At 50.3% G+C, this 20,511-nt stretch overlaps 1 protein-coding gene across 7 annotated transcripts in view; it reads right to left on the reverse strand.

Annotated features, from left to right (window-relative positions):
- Window positions 1–285: 285 nt before the first annotated feature.
- Window positions 286–20,511, reverse strand: part of ptp4a3a (protein tyrosine phosphatase 4A3a) — a 65,398-nt gene continuing 45,172 nt past the window's right edge. For 4 of the 7 annotated variants that reach the window (XM_060904613.1, XM_060904614.1, XM_060904616.1 and 1 more), the window contains exons 3-6: window positions 13,141–13,233; window positions 11,042–11,172; window positions 3,279–3,353; window positions 286–1,082 (exon numbers count right to left, since the gene is read on the reverse strand). In XM_060904613.1, coding sequence (XP_060760596.1) covers window positions 965–1,082; window positions 3,279–3,353; window positions 11,042–11,172; window positions 13,141–13,233 — 417 coding nt within the window. In that variant the 3' untranslated portion in view covers window positions 286–964. Of the gene's footprint in view, window positions 1,083–2,861; window positions 2,957–3,278; window positions 3,354–10,991; window positions 11,173–13,140; window positions 13,234–20,511 lie in introns of all 7 variants that reach the window. The other 3 variants (XM_060904617.1, XM_060904619.1, XM_060904618.1) reach the window with 3 other exon arrangements.

Consider the following 20,511-nt stretch of genomic DNA (forward strand, 5'->3'; position numbering starts at 1 on the left):
TTCCTCAAGAAACCAAACTGCTTTTATCCAACTGATTATAAATACGTGAGGAACGTCTGCGTAGAACCAAGTGCACAGCAAATCTCGAACATGAACGAGTGCATTCTCTGTTCTCGTGTGCAACATTACTTGCCAAGAACGTACTTCAAGGACGCAAGTCTGTTCTTCATGCTCATTAACACTTGAACACCCCAAACTCAGCAGACTGCTTGTGTGGCGGCACGTAACGTGTTTATTACATTCATACAGTTTAGTTTTTTTTTTTTGGGGGGGGGGGGGGGGGGGGGATGATGAGGGGAAGTGATCTATCCAACTCATTCATATACTAATCAACTCAAGTTCATAAGAAAATATCATGGATGTGTAGAAAGCAAAACATGTCAGAAGTGAAATAAAAAAAAAAAATCTCTTGCGCGCACGCACATCTCGAACGCAAAATTTCACAAAAGCCTTCACTGATTCCTCATGCGGACATCTTTCTTGTAGACGCTGCCAAGATTTTGGCCAAAGGCGGCCCTCTCTCAAAGAAATCCTCTCAGTCCATTTCTACGCTGAGCTTACTCATGAAATGCCGAAGCATCACAAGGAAAATCACGGACTGTAGTAAGCGGCAGTTGAGACGACTTGAGCAGAAACGACTGAATAATGAAGACCTGAGACTTCACAGATAAAGAAAGAAAGTGAGCAGGCAAAAAAAAAAAAAGTTTCCCATGATTCCCCTTGGCTCCATATCAGCTGGGTCAATCAATCCATGAAAGGTGGTGCACCTGACAGACCCTGTAGTGACCTTTGACCTCTCTGAGGAGTGTGGCAGTGTTCACTCTAGTGAGAGCGATCAAGTTTAGGCACCAACAAGGATTCAAAAATCAGTCAGTCACTCAGACCAAATGGGGTTCTGCTGAAGTAGCAGTTCAGTGAAGAGAACCCCGGGTCTGAGAAGTTTGGGTTGGGTGCAGAGTTCAGGTCACATGATGCAGCACTTGCTCTTGAAGATGTGTGGGTGTTTGTAGCGCAGTCTCTGTTTGGGCCTGTACTTCTCCAGATAGGTCAGCTGTTTGCTGTTTATCGCACCACGCCGCTTCCTGTCAAAGCATGATCAGTAAACCGTGTTAGACAACAGAAACAGGTTTACTGAGTAAATATATATGCAAATACAGAAAAAAAGCAGATAGCGTTCATGTGAGCAACTTTGTCACGTCTGTTGGTTTAGCTACTAAACTGGAATTTGATAATTTGCATCTCTCGTGTTTTGAACCAAAATAAAGCGGTTTTGCTTTCCCACATACAGTATTTGTATCTGTACTGGTTTTGGATAATTTTAGCATCAAGTACACAAGAGAAGCAAAAGTATTATGTATGCAATACGAGCAAAAACAAAGCCCCTCTTTCCCCTTCTGGCTCTTTCTCCGTCACAAGAATAAAGAATTTTAGTGTCTGGACAGCATTGGGTTCCTTAGCATGCAATATCAGGAATAAAACACTTGAAAGTTCGCTGGAGAATAATTCCTGATGGGGAATTCAACACATTCTGAATTACTGTGTCCACATTCACTGGATATGAGCAATTGTGCGCTCTGTTTGGCTACTCGACTACTAGGATATCAGCTCATACACTGTGAGTAGAGAGAAACAAAATGGTGGAACGTGTTGCTGAACCAACCGAGGATGAAATAAAAACTACCTGACCCCCCCCCCCCCCAAAAAAAAAAAATAAAATAAAAATAAAAATAAAAGCAACAAAATATGGAATGAAAGTATTTCATGGTAAGAACTTTATCTTTTTTTATTTTTCAAGAATTATCATCATTGCATTTTTTCACAAATTGCTCCTGTCATTTCGCCGGTTTGTTTACATTCTAAGTGGAAATGATTTTGTTGGACGTTTTGTATAAAGTTTTTATTGATCAAATTTGAAAAAAAAATTAAAATAAAAATGCTTCGTTTCTCAAAATCCAGTGAATGTGGATAGAATAAAATAGTTATTCCACGCAATCTCGTTGTACATGGCTTATAGCCGACTCGGTGCTACGCGCCTCATTAGCTATCAGCTCATGTACGACTCGATTTCATGGAATAACTGTTAAGTGTTTTATTCCTCTTATACCACACCAATTAAAAATAATTTATTGATCAAAGAGCAACATGTCCATTTACAGTAATATGTAATGTTGCTGAATGTCCACGAAACATGTTAATTCTGGTTATCACTTATGTCACAGCAGCTATAACTTCTGGTTCCCTCACCAGCATGTCCCCCCCTTTGTCACAAAAATAAGCTGCATACACTACCGTTCAAAAGTTTGGGGTCACCCAGACAATTTTGTGTTTTCCATGAAAAGTCACACTTTTATTTCCCACCATAAGTTGTAAAATGAATAGAAAATATAGTCAAGACATTTTTCTGGCCATTTTGAGCATTTAATCGACCCCACAAATGTGATGCTCCAGAAACTCAATCTGCTCAAAGGAAGGTCAGTTTTATAGCTTCTCTAAAGAGCTAAACTGTCTTCAGCTGTGCTAACATGATTGTACAAGGGTTTTCTAATCATCCATTAGCCTTCTGAGGCAATGAGCAAACACATTGTACCATTAGAACACTGGAGTGAGAGTTGCTGGAAATGGGCCTCTATACACCTATGGAGATATTGCACCAAAAACCAGACATTTGCAGCTAGAATAGTCAGTTACCACATTAGCAATGTATAGAGTAGATTTCTGATTAGTTTAAAGTGATCTTCATTGAAAAGAACAGTGCTTTTCTTTCAAAAATAAGGATATTTCAAAGTGACCCCAAACTTTTGAACGGTAGTGTACATATTATTATTATTATTATTATTATAAATGTTACAAACAAACTGAACTCCTCTGTTTTGAAGAAAGACTTTCCCCATGTCAGAAAACGTGGCTACAGCAGAACCTCTGACTGTTACAAAGCTCCGACACCAGAGAGCGATTCCTTGGAGAACAATAAATACCAAAAAAAAAAGTCTCTTAACACAAAATGTCACCGTATCAACAATGACACGTTTTTATTTAGGTTATGTAATGCGTCTTCTATGTAAATGTTTGTGAATGAGCTGGTGCTATAGAAACAATGTGTTATAAACTACAGCTTTAATCTCAACCTGTGATTTGTATGCCTGTTAGAGAAAACTAATCATCATCATCATCATCTCCTGACCAATCAGAATTGCGAATTCAACAGCACTGTGGTATAACCAAGGCAAAGTCAAAGACTGTGTATCTTAAAAACAGTGCTAGAACAAAGCTGCACGTACTGTCTGATGAACTGGATCGCATCTTCATACTTCATCCCACACTCAATGAGAGCCAAAGCCACCAGCACTGGAGCCCTGCGGAAAAACCACACATCCGTAAAAGATGGGGACATGCAGCCCTCGCACAAACAGATGGCTCCGTTCGAGTGTGTGTGTCTCAAGAGAAAGAACCTCCCACTCTTACACACACACACACACACACACTATAACAAAGAGGCTCGTGTCACCGCTGCTTGTGAACAACGTAAACAGGACTGAAGCACTTAATTTATTCCTCGAAATGCATCCATACGGTCCATTCTATACACTCCGATGTAGTCATTTTCTAGGAACTACTTCCTGTCTAAGAAAGGACTTTCTAAGAAATTAAAGACTTGCTATAAGTAGATTTTCTAGAAGTAATCCCCCCCCCCCCCCCAAAATCAGTCAAACCCCACTGTGTAAAGTATACACTTGTGGTCTGCCTGGTTTTTTCCCCCCCCCTTTCAGAGAAAAATGCACAAGTGCTGTACAGAGTGTTTGGCGTCTGAATTAGATGAAAATAAACCCAGGCCAAGAAAACACTGGCTCCCTTTCAAAAATCGAGGTCAGTTCCCTGTGGAGAGGGAAGACGTGCGTCAGAGACGGGGGTTTTACCGCTTGGAAGACGGGGAACATCATGGAGAGGCCTCTGCCTCCTCGCGTCACTGCAGATTTTTTTTTTTTTAAATGCATTATTTTGGATATTTTCTTTTAAAGCATTAATATGTCTTGTCTATTATGGACTTTTATGAGCAGTCCAGTTTCAAAGCACACACTGATACCACATAAGGGCTGTTTCACAATCAGGGGATACTTTTTGGGACCAGAATAGTCAAAAAAAACAACAACACACAAGCTCAGATTTTTGTGTTTCTCTGCTGCCAAAAAGGACCTTTTGAGATGGAAATGAACTGCGCAGAATTTCAGAGCTACAGGTCATATACTGGGCGTGTTAGCTGTGGTGAGAAGACGAAATATAGTGTATTAGTGAATGGTCTACAAGAGTAAGGGATACAAAAAGTGAAAAACTACTGAAATGTATCTGATGTTAAGTACAAATTTTCAGCTACTGCGCAGCGATGCGCGTTTGTACACGGTGGTAACTGGAATAACAGCTGAAGTGGTGACGATCCTTGTGGTTTTCCGGAGGAGAGGACACTTTTTGACAGATACACATTTCAACCACATGCGAAGCTCTGCCGCAAATGTGTCTAACATCTGTTTCAAGTCCTGGATTTTACTGTGCAGCAACAGAGTATTCTGATTCAAAAGAGATAAATGTTTTCTGAAAATAATTTACAACCTCATCATATGGTGAGTGATTTCCAGAGAGGACAAAGGATCCTGTCAAAGGTGCCTAGTTAAAAAAAAAAAGTAACTTCCACTTAAATATCTTTCTGTTGTGAAAGTATGTATGTGTCGGTCCCAAAGTAAAACCTCGTTAGTGCTTTAAAAAAAAAAAAACCCAACCAATTCTGGATTTAACCAGTAAAATTGAAGTGTAATAATTTAAGTAGAATTAAATGAAATGAGCACAAGATCTAAACTGAGCCCATGCTTGACTCTTAAACATATTTACGAGAGACATTACCGCGAGCTGGCCTAGTGGTTAGCGTGTCTACCTCTTGATTGGGAGATCGCAAGTTCTACTTGTGGTCGGGTCATACCAAAGACCATTTAAAAATAAATAAAAATAAATAAATAATTCCCATTGCCATCTGTTAAACCAGTGTTTCCCAACCTTTCTTGAGCCACGGCACATATTTTACATTTGAAAAATCCCACGGCACATCACCAAACAAAAATAATCACAAATATATACAAAATCTCCTTCTCAATCAGCTGGATAGTACAGTGGTAATGCTCACTGACTTACATACATACATATATATATATATATATATATATATATATATATATATATATATATATATATATAAAAAGACAAAGCCAACGGGGGGTGGGGGGGGGGGTTATATGTGTTTGGGATGTTGGGATGGATACCCACCCCCCAGGAAAATTTTGAAAAATAAGGCCTTACAAACCAATTTTCCTACAATCTGAGCTGTAGTAGATGATAAAAAAAAAATCTGTTGTCTTTTTTTATATATTTACATGAAAACATGTTTCAAATCAATAGCATTGTTTGAATTCAAAATAAAATCACATTCTACATTCAAGGGTATGGTTATAATTCATGATCAACAAAAATGACAAACTAAATTCACATTAAACTTAAGTTCTATTAATTATCAAAATGTTCATATATTAAATAAAATTTCTTAGGGTGACTGACCTTTTCTCCCCATGTCCTCATTAGTTGCATATGATTTCTTCAAAAAGTCTTTTGAAATATTTAAGTTTTCAAAACTGTCAGCATTAATTCAGATTTACTGACTATCATATACATGTTCAATGTATTAAATCAAACAAATGCTAAGTTTATGGGATAATGCCTATGTACACTTTATACAATTATTTATAGTTCACAGTCGCTTCCCATTTTCATTTGATCATTTCCACTTCTTCAGCTTTTTGGCCAAAGACAAAAGCTTGTCAGTCCTCTCTTTTGTAAGAACTGTTATGATTGGCTATCATGCTCTCGCCATCGATGTTTTGGCCAATTACATTGTAGATAACACGTATTCTACCGCGAGACTTGGCGAGACTAAAGATGGCGAAAATGTAAACATGTAACATCGTCGTAGGAATGAATTACGCTTGAGTATCACGAGGGAACATACCCCAACCCCCCTCAATAAATGAAAAAAAAAAAAATCAACGGATTTGGTATAATATAAAAAGGTAGATTTTTACTCAGAAAAAGCGGAAATCCGCCGAAAAGCGGGAAACTCTCATCCCTGCTATCGCCATCACCGCTGTCACACCCGAAGCATTACTAATTCTATTGTTTGAATGGCAACAGGTAGATACACAGGTTAATTAGCTACCTGCTGCCATCTATTGGAAGAGTATTTAATTGCTCCGCCGGTCACTATACGTCGCTGGCATAGACGAACGAAGACAAATTCTCATCTCATTATCTCTAGCCACTTTATCCTTCTACAGGGTCGCAGGCAAGCTGGAGCCTATCCCAGCTGACTACGGGCGAAAGGCGGGGTACACCCTGGACAAGTCGCCAGGTCATCACAGGGCTGACACATAGACACAGACAACCATTCACACTCACATTCACACCTACGGTCAATTTAGAGTCACCAGTTAACCTAACCTGCATGTCTTTGGACTGTGGGGGAAACCGGAGCACCCGGAGGAAACCCACGCGGACACGGGGAGAACATGCAAACTCCACACAGAAAGGCCCTCGCCGGCCCCGGGGCTCGAACCCAGGACCTTCTTGCTGTGAGGCGACAGCGCTAACCACTACACCACCGACGAAGACAAATTATTTGCAGTAAATAAATAATTTTCAGAAAAAAAAAAAGTGAAATTGGATAATATTGGATTGGATTGTACACCTGATGATCTCTCACGGCACACTAATGTGCCGCGGCACAGTGGTTGGGAAACACTGTGTTAAACTACACTGCAATACAGATGCGAGTGGGGAGTCAAACTCTCGTGGTTACCAGAGGACCAGCCCCCCACTGTAACCCCAGCTGTATAAGCGAGAGCCCGACGGCTATCGAAACGTCAATCATCGCTGCCCAATGCACCCGACTACATGGTGTGGGAAGGACTTTAGACAAGAGACATTAGTGCTGTAGGTAAAATTATGTTAACACTTAAATAGTAGAAACCATTTATTCACAAAACATACATCATATGTGCAAGATGATTTACAGGATGGTTTCAACTTGTTCGCCATCGTGTTCAACACACAAAAACCAGCGAGCAATAATACCATTTAATCTGTCACCCAGGGTGCTCGTCAATCCGCAGGAGAATAATAATCCATTAGTGTTAATATAATTTTGACTAACCATATGGCCCAAGACGATATTTTCGATTTTCCAAAACATGGGATTAGTGCTAGAGCAGCATGGTGGTGTAGTGGTTAGCACTGTCGCCTCACAGCAAGAAGGTCCGGGTTCAAGCCCCGTGGCCAGCAAGGGCCTTTCTGTGTGGAGTTTGCATGTTCTCCCCGTGTCCGCGTGGGTTTCCTCCAGGTGCTCCGGTTTCCCCCACAGTCCAAAGACATGCAGGTTAGGTTAACTGGTGACTCTAAATTGACCGTAGGTGTGAATGAATGAGTGTGTGAATGGTTGTTTGTCTCCATGTGTCAGCCCTGTGATGACCTGGCGACTTGTCCAGGGTGTACCCCGCCTCTCGCTGGGATAGTCAGCTGGGATAGGCTCCAGCTTGCCTGCGACCCTGTAGAACAGGATAAGCGGCTACAGATAATGGATGAATGGATGGATATACAGTACTTCTCTCTCTCTCTCTCTCTCTCTCTCTCTCACACACACACACACACACACAGGGTTAGTCAAAATTATGTTAACACTAATGGATTATTTTTCTCCTGAATGTGTGGTGCGCCGTGACCACTGCTGGTGTAATTGGTTTGTGTGTGTCTTCTTATCTTTCCCATGTTGATGCTGAGGGAATCTGGCCTCTGTGTCACCTTATATTTGTCCCCTAGTTAATCAGGAAGTCATGGATTACAGCGTGAAAGTTCCTACACACTCCAATTAACTCAAAAAATCCTGTACAATTTAAATGGGAAACATGCTTCAGGTACGTTGTGTTCATTTCCAGGGGTGCCAGTAATAGTGAAGGGTACTGTATGCATTAGGTCTTCTTGTCTCTTCTTTGTTAGCCACAATTTTGGACGTCAGTGCGAGTCAGATCCAGTAAAATCCTCCTAGACCCCCCTGCTGAGGACTTCCACCTCACACTGAAGGTCATATAAAAGAGGACACTCTACAGATAGACCGTGAACACTGTATGAAAAATAATAATTAAAAAAAAAAGGTTTTCCTGTTTTGTCTTCATCTCCAATAACATTGCAGCAGCATTACAGCTGACTAAATGTGGCACAAGTCATATTGACTTTGGCCCAGCTCTCCGTCCAGTCTCAGGGCTTCAGATGGGCATTGCATCGCCTACGCAGACAAAATTGGACAAGGCCAGAGAGACTCATCAACCCTGGCTGCCGTCGCTGGAGAAAATCAGGCTCATGGGAGAGAAGTGGTTTATGTTCTGGAGTGCACGCAGTTCACATTCTTTTCCAGATTGAGAGTCGAGGCAGAGCAAAAACGGAGGTTGGTGATTAGGGGGCACCAGACAATGCGTGGATAAACTTAAAGCTTTCAAAAACACACTTTTTCACTGGATAACATATACACAGCTTTCAGGATGGTTTAAACTCCGTATGAATCAACTTTAATTATAGCTTAAGTAGCCATTTTGTGTGGTTTCAGCATGTGCGTGTTGAAATGTGTAGGAGGCTTATAATACAGTAAAGCCCGAAAGTCTTTCTGTGAACTGGCTACAGTTACTAAAAATAAAAAATTGTGTTTTTGAAAACATTTTTTAAAAAAATAAAAAATGCAATTTGTCTTCACATATTCTGTTTCTCAAATTAGAGTCCCATGTTCTTCACAGTCCAATACAGTGAGTTTTGCTCTGATTAACTGGAGTCAGTATCAGGTGTACGTTGTTAAAGGAGAACTGAAGGCAAATTTATCATCATCATCAAAATTCAATTTCTCTCATTTTATTAAATATGGGAATGCATGTTTGATCGCTATTTTGTCGCTGCTATAGCAAGTTATGAGTGTTTGAAATATGCTCTGTAATATATCAGTCCATATCTCAAAGCAACAGCTGTAAACGAGATTCGTTGAGACCTGTGCGAGACATCGTAGGACGGAAGTAAAACGTACAGCGGAAATCAAAGTGACCGACATCTGCCAACGTTGTCAAAAGACGCGTGCGTCCTCTTTCGAATGCTGACGTAATCAAGCTGGAAGTTTTGCTTGTTTTAATAGCGATCAGGAAAGTTTGAAAAAAGTAGGTAGTAATCGTCATTTAAACTCGTTTTTGTGCAATACTTCGTTTGGAAAACAGTTTTCAAAATGGCGGCACTGACACCTGGCTGACACTTCACGTTTCGAAGTCTTGCACAAGTCTCGTGAAGATCGCGCGGATAAGCGACGCCTGCCGTGGACCAAACGAACTAAATTCAATATGGCTAAAAACCGAATAGGCTGATAAGTATCATATTTAGTCGCCAATACGAGTCACAATATAAGGTTACTAAAACCGAAAATGTAATTGAATAACATGTTAATTAAGAAATAAAGCAAGTTTAAAAATGACTTCAGTTCCCCTTTAAGACACATAAGGAATAAAGACACTTGGGGGGGGGGGGGGGGACCGTGCTGTTATAAAAAATTATTATACATACAGGACACTTTTTTGATGGAATAAAAAAAAGTGTTCTATTCCCTTCTAGCGGGTTTCCATTGATTTGGTTTGATAGCATGCAATATTGTTAGCATATCGTTTATCCTATGTGTATTATGTCAGTCTACCCAGTGGAGAATGAGCGTTGAATACGGTTTACGATATTGCATGGTTGTCAAGACATGATGTCACATGTCGGAGCTGATGCGAATATCCAATGAGAATGCTTTCTGTTGCGCAGAAGCATTTCTTTGTTCGCCAGGAAAGAGCTGAATACCCAAAAGGCAACAACTGGATATTCTTCATACATATTTACAAGAGAAAAACATACCAACAGACACTGAAAAACTGGAAGAGAGACACATCGGAGATGTAAATCTTCTGCGCTAGTGAGCGAATGTGACAATTTGTAAACAAACATGGCTGCCAGGTTTGCTTCGTTACTTACGGAAGATTTTGAGAGAATTTTGAAAGAGAAAGACGTGTTGAACACCCAAAAGGAATGTGTGTATATATAATAATAATAATATTATTATTATTTTGGCTGGCTTTTTTTCCATGGTACATCTTCGACTCATTCAATATTATGCTCACTGAATGGAATATGTCTGATACACCACTCAACCCAAGCCAATATTTTTTTGCTCATCTGGCCAACAGGTGATGAGTTTATAACATCACGTGTTGTTCGTCATTCGTCCGGTGTCATCCACATTTCACGAAAATCGCTTCTTCTCTCTCAATTCTTCACCGATTTTTATTCTTTTTGGCAGGAAGGTAGGGGAACCTAGGGTGCATATAAGCTTCTACCCAAATTTGCTTCATTACAATTACTAATAAAAGAATAATAGCTGATACTTTTTTAACCCATTTATAGTTACATTTAATGTTGTGGAACATCTAAGAAAACAAGTTAGTTCCTGTGTTCGCTTATATTATAGCATTGTTCCCTCACCAGCATATTTTTTTCTCTTGAAGTTAATAAAGTAATTTTATATTTTTGCAAAACCTCAAAAAAAAAAAAAGGGGCACCGACACTGGAGACTCCTTCCATAAATGTCCTTCCAGAAAACATCATCACAATGATGATCCATTTTCCTCTGTTAAATCTCAAAAAATCTGTTTATTCTTAGCCTTAGATAATGTGGTGTGTCCACCATACAAGTCCCTGTGAATGAGTGTTACTATAGCAACACTAACATTAGAACGAGCACATTTATATAATCCTGTGATTTTCTGTTCAGAGCTGCTGTTATAAAAATTTTATGAAACCTGACCAATCCAAATCAAGAATTATGACGATTTCAGGTAACGTACTGCCTTTGCCACCGGGTTTGGAGCCGACTCTATGCTGGATGCTGACTGACCTGCCGAGGCCTGCGACACAGTGCACAGCCACACAGCAGCCTGGTTCCTCCATGAAGCGTCTCCTGAGGAGGCTCAGCCAGTCCTCTACCACCTTGGATGGAGGAGGAGCTCCATCATCAAACGGCCAGTCCTGCATCAGAAACACACGCCAGGTCACAACAGGGTCAGTACACGGCGTTTAGGTGTGAAAGTTTGCAAAAAATGTTTGGATACAACATTATCAGAATGTGTGTATGTGTATATCTGATATCAGGGCTATGAAAATCACACACACACACGTGCAGGGAAGTTGACGTGGTCCAGCTGCCATGGGCAACGAGCTGTGCAGACAAACACACACGTCCACATAGGCACATACCCGAGTGAAAGAAAGCCACCAGTGTTTAACAACACTCTTCCAACCCACCCCACCCCACACACACAAACAAACACAACCCTAAGAAGAGGACACTGAGTAAATGCAGAACTGAGTGCGTGACACCTCCTTTAAAATGAATGCTGAAGATAAACACAGCCTTTGTGGTACTTTGATACTGTGTGTGTGTGTGTGTGTGTGTGTGTGGATGAAGATGTCATTTATGTTGGGGAAACAATCATGTCATGTTTGGTGTATAATTAGGTAGCAGATTATTTGTTGCACACATACACTCGGTCACGCACACGTGTTCGTAATCAGGGCTTGAAGAGCTCACAAGAATAAATAGTGTGATCAAGCTCATTAAAATCCGGCAGATATTCAACTTCAAAAGAACCAACACTCCTTTCAGGATTCACACACACACGCCACTGCTGATTGTACTCATGAGGGCTTTTGCTCATCACCACCCAATGTACCAAAAGGTTTTGGTCTCTTGAGTACCACAGCGATAAACACACACACACTGCAGGTGAAACAACGGTGTAAAAACCTGTAATCATCCCGTAGCTCCCTCTCAAACACACACTCCAAGGCCACGCCACACAAATTTAATAAATACTCTCTACATAATCATAAAGCCTTGCAACTGACCTTATAAAGTCTAGTAAAGTTCCATTCAGGTAGTAGTGTCACTAACATACAGGACCTTGCATAAATATTCATCCCCCTGAAGTGCTTCCCTATTTTGTCATGTTACAACCTGGAAATGAAATGGTCTTATGATTATATATGTCGCAAATGTACAGAAACTAACCCATAATATCGACATACAATTAAAAGGCCACGCCTCCTTCGCTAGGACAGACAGACAGACAGACAGGTGTAGAGGCCACACGTCCTTCGCTGGGACAGACAGAGGTGCAGAGGCCACGCCTCCTTCACTGGGACAGGCAGACAGACGCAGAGGCCACACGTCCTTCGCTGGGACAGACAGAGGTGCAGAGGCCACGCCTCCTTCGCTGGGACAGACAGACAGACAGACAGACAGACGCAGAGGCCACACGTCCTTCACTGGGACAGGCAGAGGTGCAGAGGCCACACCTCCTTCGCTGGGACAGGCAGAGGTGCAGAGGCCACACCTCCTTCGCTGGGAGGAGACTGATTCCAATCAATCACTGAATATTTAAACTCTTTTTAGAAATTATTATTAAATTCTTCACCAAGCTCTCTCTCTTAGTCAAGTACACATCGTATCCACTGACACACATCTCTCAGGTAGACATACGCACTTCAGCTGGGTATTGTTTGACCGAGTCGGGGCCAAACAGCAGTGTTATGAAACCGCTCTCTTTCACACTTGCCTTTCTCCTCACAAAGTCAGAGAAAAGAACTAAACAGAACGAGCAAAAAAAAAAGGCAGGGAGTGCTGAAGTGGAGGCCGTTTCCATGGCAACAGGGAAAACGTTGATGCCGGTAATTAGAAACACATGTCGAAGCTGTGAGGCGGGCGGCTCAGTGTGTACGTGCGGGCGTGCTTGTGTGCGCGTGCGCGTTTTATGGGGTGTGTGAGAACTTATCACGTATAACAGTGCCACATCGACGTGGAGAAAGTCTGCATGAACAGCTACAATGATTAACACAGAATTAATACCAGACTATAGTATAGTGCGTGCGTGTACATATGTACGTACGTACCCCCCCACACACACACTTGCACAGCATGAATGTAAACACACTCACCACCACGGTGATGCCATCCTTCTCCAGGGGCGTTTTATCGTAGGTCACCTCACACACACGCACCACTGTTGTAGCACCGTACTTCTTCAAGTCCTGAGACACAAGGGGGGGGGGGATATTTACAAATAATTTAAACATACACATCCAAATAAAAGTGCACCCCCTCACCCGAATATGGAGCCATTTGAATGAAGTAGATACAGTACAGTGAACTTCGATTGATTATGAGATTAGTGTGTGCATAGTGTAAATCTGCACTCACATTCACACACGCAGTGTACAGATGCAGCACCAGCGTCAGAACAGAGCACAAACACGACAAGCAACCCGCTAATGAAAAGCCGTTTCTCTGAAACATCTTCAAATCCTGCTTCACCGAAAACCCTCACATGCATGCTCACATCTGCCCCCTTCATCTGGCTGTTTCTCTCCCCGTCTCCCTCCACGTCTCTCTCTCCCCGTCTCCCTCCACGTCTCTCTCTCCCCGTCTCCCTCCACGTCTCTCTCTCCCCGTCTCCCTCCCCGTCTCTCTCTCCCCGTCTCCCTCTCCCCGTCTCCCTCCACGTCTCTCTCTCCCCGTCTCCCTCCCCGTCTCTCTCTCCCCGTCTCCCTCCCCGTCTCTCTCTCCCCGTCTCCCTCCACGTCTCTCTCTCCCCGTCTCCCTCCACGTCTCTCTCTCCCCGTCTCCCTCCCCGTCTCTCTCTCCCCGTCTCCCTCCCCGTCTCTCTCTCCCCGTCTCCCTCTCCCCGTCTCTCTCTCCCCGTCTCCCTCTCCCCGTCTCCCTCCACGTCTCTCTCTCCCCGTCTCCCTCCCCGTCTCTCTCCCCGTCTCCCTCCACGTCTCTCTCTCCCCGTCTCCCTCCACGTCTCTCTCTCCCCGTCTCCCTCCACGTCTCTCTCTCCCCGTCTCCCTCCACGTCTCTCTCTCCCCGTCTCCCTCCACGTCTCTCTCTCCCCGTCTCCCTCCCCGTCTCTCTCTCCCCGTCTCCCTCCCCGTCTCTCTCTCCCCGTCTCCCTCCCCGTCTCTCTCTCCCCGTCTCCCTCCACGTCTCTCTCTCCCCGTCTCCCTCCACGTCTCTCTCTCCACGTCTCCCTCCACGTCTCCCTCCACGTCTCTCTCTCCCCGTCTCCCTCCACGTCTCTCCCTCCCCGTCTCCCTCCCCGTCTCCCTCCCCGTCTCTCTCTCCCCGTCTCCCTCCCCGTCTCTCTCTCCCCGTCTCCCTCCCCGTCTCTCCCTCCCCGTCTCTCTCTCCCCGTCTCCCTCCCCGTCTCTCTCTCCCCGTCTCCCTCCCCGTCTCTCTCTCCCCGTCTCCCTCCACGTCTCTCTCTCCCCGTCTCCCTCCCCGTCTCTCTCTCCCCGTCTCCCTCCCCGTCTCTCTCTCCCCGTCTCCCTCCCCGTCTCTCTCTCCCCGTCTCCCTCCACGTCTCTCTCTCCCCGTCTCCCTCCACGTCTCTCCCTCCCCGTCTCCCTCCCCGTCTCCCTCCCCGTCTCTCTCTCCCCGTCTCCCTCCCCGTCTCTCTCTCCCCGTCTCCCTCCCCGTCTCTCCCTCCCCGTCTCTCTCTCCCCGTCTCCCTCCCCGTCTCTCTCTCCCCGTCTCCCTCCCCGTCTCTCTCTCCCCGTCTCCCTCCACGTCTCTCTCTCCCCGTCTCCCTCCCCGTCTCTCTCTCCCCGTCTCCCTCCCCGTCTCTCTCTCCCCGTCTCCCTCCCCGTCTCTCTCTCCCCGTCTCCCTCCCCGTCTCTCTCTCCCCGTCTCCCTCCCCGTCTCTCTCTCCCCGTCTCCCTCCCCGTCTCTCTCCCCGTCTCTCTCTCCCCGTCTCCCTCCCCGTCTCTCTCTCCCCGTCTCTCTCTCCCCGTCTCCCTCCACGTCTCTCTCTCCCCGTCTCCCTCCACGTCTCTCTCTCCCCGTCTCCCTCCACGTCTCTCTCTCCCCGTCTCCCTCCACGTCTCTCTCTCCCCGTCTCCCTCCACGTCTCTCTCTCCCCGTCTCCCTCCCCGTCTCTCTCTCCCCGTCTCCCTCCACGTCTCTCTCTCCCCGTCTCCCTCCCCGTCTCTCTCTCCCCGTCTCCCTCCACGTCTCTCTCTCCCCGTCTCCCTCCCCGTCTCTCTCTCCCCGTCTCCCTCCCCGTCTCTCTCTCCCCGTCTCCCTCCACGTCTCTCTCTCCCCGTCTCCCTCCCCGTCTCTCTCTCCCCGTCTCCCTCCCCGTCTCTCTCTCCCCGTCTCCCTCCCCGTCTCTCTCTCCCCGTCTCCCTCCCCGTCTCTCTCTCCCCGTCTCCCTCCCCGTCTCTCTCTCCCCGTCTCCCTCCCCGTCTCTCTCTCCCCGTCTCCCTCCCCGTCTCTCTCTCCCCGTCTCCCTCCCCGTCTCCCTCCACGTCTCTCTCTCCCCGTCTCCCTCCACGTCTCTCTCTCCCCGTCTCCCTCCACGTCTCTCTCTCCCCGTCTCCCTCCACGTCTCTCTCTCCCCGTCTCCCTCCACGTCTCTCTCTCCCCGTCTCCCTCCACGTCTCTCTCTCCCCGTCTCCCTCCCCGTCTCTCTCTCCCCGTCTCCCTCCACGTCTCTCTCTCCCCGTCTCCCTCCCCCCGTCTCCCTCCCCGTCTCTCTCTCCCCGTCTCCCTCCACGTCTCTCTCTCCCCGTCTCCCTCCACGTCTCTCTCTCCCCGTCTCCCTCCCCGTCTCTCTCTCCCCGTCTCCCTCCCCCCGTCTCCCTCCCCGTCTCTCTCTCCCCGTCTCCCTCCACGTCTCTCTCTCCCCGTCTCCCTCCCCGTCTCTCTCTCCCCGTCTCCCTCCCCGTCTCTCTCTCCCCGTCTCTCTCTCCCCGTCTCCCTCCCCCCGTCTCCCTCCCCGTCTCTCTCTCCCCGTCTCCCTCCACGTCTCTCTCTCCCCGTCTCCCTCCCCGTCTCTCTCTCCCCGTCTCCCTCCCCGTCTCTCTCTCCCCGTCTCCCTCCCCGTCTCTCTCTCCCCGTCTCCCTCCCCGTCTCCCTCCACGTCTCTCTCTCCCCGTCTCTCTCCCCGTCTCCCTCCCCCCGTCTCCCTCCCCGTCTCTCTCTCCCCGTCTCCCTCCACGTCTCTCTCTCCCCGTCTCCCTCCCCCCGTCTCCCTCCCCGTCTCTCTCTCCCCGTCTCCCTCCACGTCTCTCTCTCCCCGTCTCCCTCCACGTCTCTCTCTCCCCGTCTCCCTCCCCGTCTCTCTCTCCCCGTCTCCCTCCCCCCGTCTCCCTCCCCGTCTCTCTCTCCCCGTCTCCCTCCACGTCTCTCTCTCCCCGTCTCCCTCCCCGTCTCTCTCTCCCCGTCTCCCTCCACGTCTCTCTCTCCCCGTCTCTCTCTCCCCGTCTCCCTCCACGTCTCTCTCTCCCCGTCTCCCTCCACGTCTCTCTCTCCCCGTCTCCCTCCCCGTCTCTCTCTCCCCGTCTCCCTCCCCGTCTCTCTCTCCCCGTCTCCCTCTCCCCGTCTCTCTCTCCCCGTCTCCCTCTCCCCGTCTCCCTCCACGTCTCTCTCTCCCCGTCTCCCTCCCCGTCTCTCTCCCCGTCTCCCTCCACGTCTCTCTCTCCCCGTCTCCCTCCACGTCTCTCTCTCCCCGTCTCCCTCCACGTCTCTCTCTCCCCGTCTCCCTCCACGTCTCTCTCTCCCCGTCTCCCTCCACGTCTCTCTCTCCCCGTCTCCCTCCCCGTCTCTCTCTCCCCGTCTCCCTCCCCGTCTCTCTCTCCCCGTCTCCCTCCCCGTCTCTCTCTCCCCGTCTCCCTCCACGTCTCTCTCTCCCCGTCTCCCTCCACGTCTCTCTCTCCACGTCTCCCTCCACGTCTCCCTCCACGTCTCTCTCTCCCCGTCTCCCTCCACGTCTCTCCCTCCCCGTCTCCCTCCCCGTCTCCCTCCCCGTCTCTCTCTCCCCGTCTCCCTCCCCGTCTCTCTCTCCCCGTCTCCCTCCCCGTCTCTCCCTCCCCGTCTCTCTCTCCCCGTCTCCCTCCCCGTCTCTCTCTCCCCGTCTCCCTCCCCGTCTCTCTCTCCCCGTCTCCCTCCACGTCTCTCTCTCCCCGTCTCCCTCCCCGTCTCTCTCTCCCCGTCTCCCTCCCCGTCTCTCTCTCCCCGTCTCCCTCCCCGTCTCTCTCTCCCCGTCTCCCTCCACGTCTCTCTCTCCCCGTCTCCCTCCACGTCTCTCCCTCCCCGTCTCCCTCCCCGTCTCCCTCCCCGTCTCTCTCTCCCCGTCTCCCTCCCCGTCTCTCTCTCCCCGTCTCCCTCCCCGTCTCTCCCTCCCCGTCTCTCTCTCCCCGTCTCCCTCCCCGTCTCTCTCTCCCCGTCTCCCTCCCCGTCTCTCTCTCCCCGTCTCCCTCCACGTCTCTCTCTCCCCGTCTCCCTCCCCGTCTCTCTCTCCCCGTCTCCCTCCCCGTCTCTCTCTCCCCGTCTCCCTCCCCGTCTCTCTCTCCCCGTCTCCCTCCCCGTCTCTCTCTCCCCGTCTCCCTCCCCGTCTCTCTCTCCCCGTCTCCCTCCCCGTCTCTCTCCCCGTCTCTCTCTCCCCGTCTCCCTCCCCGTCTCTCTCTCCCCGTCTCTCTCTCCCCGTCTCCCTCCACGTCTCTCTCTCCCCGTCTCCCTCCACGTCTCTCTCTCCCCGTCTCCCTCCACGTCTCTCTCTCCCCGTCTCCCTCCACGTCTCTCTCTCCCCGTCTCCCTCCACGTCTCTCTCTCCCCGTCTCCCTCCCCGTCTCTCTCTCCCCGTCTCCCTCCACGTCTCTCTCTCCCCGTCTCCCTCCCCGTCTCTCTCTCCCCGTCTCCCTCCACGTCTCTCTCTCCCCGTCTCCCTCCCCGTCTCTCTCTCCCCGTCTCCCTCCCCGTCTCTCTCTCCCCGTCTCCCTCCACGTCTCTCTCTCCCCGTCTCCCTCCCCGTCTCTCTCTCCCCGTCTCCCTCCCCGTCTCTCTCTCCCCGTCTCCCTCCCCGTCTCTCTCTCCCCGTCTCCCTCCCCGTCTCTCTCTCCCCGTCTCCCTCCCCGTCTCTCTCTCCCCGTCTCCCTCCCCGTCTCTCTCTCCCCGTCTCCCTCCCCGTCTCTCTCTCCCCGTCTCCCTCCCCGTCTCCCTCCCCGTCTCCCTCCCCGTCTCCCTCCACGTCTCTCTCTCCCCGTCTCCCTCCACGTCTCTCTCTCCCCGTCTCCCTCCACGTCTCTCTCTCCCCGTCTCCCTCCACGTCTCTCTCTCCCCGTCTCCCTCCACGTCTCTCTCTCCCCGTCTCCCTCCACGTCTCTCTCTCCCCGTCTCCCTCCCCGTCTCTCTCTCCCCGTCTCCCTCCACGTCTCTCTCTCCCCGTCTCCCTCCCCCCGTCTCCCTCCCCGTCTCTCTCTCCCCGTCTCCCTCCACGTCTCTCTCTCCCCGTCTCCCTCCACGTCTCTCTCTCCCCGTCTCCCTCCCCGTCTCTCTCTCCCCGTCTCCCTCCCCCCGTCTCCCTCCCCGTCTCTCTCTCCCCGTCTCCCTCCACGTCTCTCTCTCCCCGTCTCCCTCCCCGTCTCTCTCTCCCCGTCTCCCTCCCCGTCTCTCTCTCCCCGTCTCTCTCTCCCCGTCTCCCTCCCCCCGTCTCCCTCCCCGTCTCTCTCTCCCCGTCTCCCTCCACGTCTCTCTCTCCCCGTCTCCCTCCCCGTCTCTCTCTCCCCGTCTCCCTCCCCGTCTCTCTCTCCCCGTCTCCCTCCCCGTCTCTCTCTCCCCGTCTCCCTCCCCGTCTCCCTCCACGTCTCTCTCTCCCCGTCTCTCTCCCCGTCTCCCTCCCCCCGTCTCCCTCCCCGTCTCTCTCTCCCCGTCTCCCTCCACGTCTCTCTCTCCCCGTCTCCCTCCCCCCGTCTCCCTCCCCGTCTCTCTCTCCCCGTCTCCCTCCACGTCTCTCTCTCCCCGTCTCCCTCCACGTCTCTCTCTCCCCGTCTCCCTCCCCGTCTCTCTCTCCCCGTCTCCCTCCCCCCGTCTCCCTCCCCGTCTCTCTCTCCCCGTCTCCCTCCACGTCTCTCTCTCCCCGTCTCCCTCCCCGTCTCTCTCTCCCCGTCTCCCTCCCCGTCTCTCTCTCCCCGTCTCTCTCTCCCCGTCTCCCTCCCCCCGTCTCCCTCCCCGTCTCTCTCTCCCCGTCTCCCTCCACGTCTCTCTCTCCCCGTCTCCCTCCCCGTCTCTCTCTCCCCGTCTCCCTCCCCGTCTCTCTCTCCCCGTCTCCCTCCACGTCTCTCTCTCCCCGTCTCCCTCCACGTCTCTCTCTCCCCGTCTCCCTCCACGTCTCTCTCTCCCCGTCTCCCTCCCCCCGTCTCCCTCCCCGTCTCCCTCTCCCCGTCTCCCTCCACGTCTCTCTCTCCCCGTCTCCCTCCCCCCGTCTCCCTCCCCGTCTCTCTCTCCCCGTCTCCCTCCACGTCTCTCTCTCCCCGTCTCCCTCCACGTCTCTCTCTCCCCGTCTCCCTCCCCGTCTCTCTCTCCCCGTCTCCCTCCCCCCGTCTCCCTCCACGTCTCTCTCTCCCCGTCTCCCTCCCCGTCTCTCTCTCCCCGTCTCCCTCCCCGTCTCTCTCTCCCCGTCTCTCTCTCCCCGTCTCCCTCCCCCCGTCTCCCTCCCCGTCTCTCTCTCCCCGTCTCCCTCCACGTCTCTCTCTCCCCGTCTCCCTCCCCGTCTCTCTCTCCCCGTCTCCCTCCCCGTCTCTCTCTCCCCGTCTCTCTCTCCCCGTCTCCCTCCCCGTCTCCCTCCACGTCTCTCTCTCCCCGTCTCCCTCCACGTCTCTCTCTCCCCGTCTCCCTCCACGTCTCTCTCTCCCCGTCTCCCTCCCCGTCTCTCTCTCCCCGTCTCCCTCCACGTCTCTCTCTCCCCGTCTCCCTCCCCGTCTCTCTCTCCCCGTCTCTCTCTCCCCGTCTCCCTCCCCGTCTCTCTCTCCCTCCCCGTCTCTCCCTCCCCGTCTCTCTCTCCCCACGTCTCTCTCTCCCCGTCTCCCTCCACGTCTCTCTCTCCCCGTCTCCCTCCACGTCTCTCTCTCCCCGTCTCCCTCCACGTCTCTCTCTCCCCGTCTCCCTCCACGTCTCTCTCTCCCCGTCTCCCTCCACGTCTCTCTCTCCCCGTCTCCCTCCACGTCTCTCTCTCCCCGTCTCCCTCCACGTCTCTCTCTCCCCGTCTCCCTCCACGTCTCTCTCTCCCCGTCTCCCTCCACGTCTCTCTCTCCCCGTCTCCCTCCACGTCTCTCTCTCCCCGTCTCCCTCCACGTCTCTCTCTCCCCGTCTCCCTCCACGTCTCTCTCTCCCCGTCTCCCTCCACGTCTCTCTCTCCCCGTCTCCCTCCACGTCTCTCTCTCCCCGTCTCCCTCCACGTCTCTCTCTCCCCGTCTCCCTCCACGTCTCTCTCTCCCCGTCTCCCTCCACGTCTCTCTCTCCCCGTCTCCCTC

The sequence above is a fragment of the Neoarius graeffei genome, chromosome 22, assembly GCF_027579695.1.
Source record: "Neoarius graeffei isolate fNeoGra1 chromosome 22, fNeoGra1.pri, whole genome shotgun sequence".
In the NCBI taxonomy this organism is placed as follows: domain Eukaryota; kingdom Metazoa; phylum Chordata; class Actinopteri; order Siluriformes; family Ariidae; genus Neoarius; species Neoarius graeffei.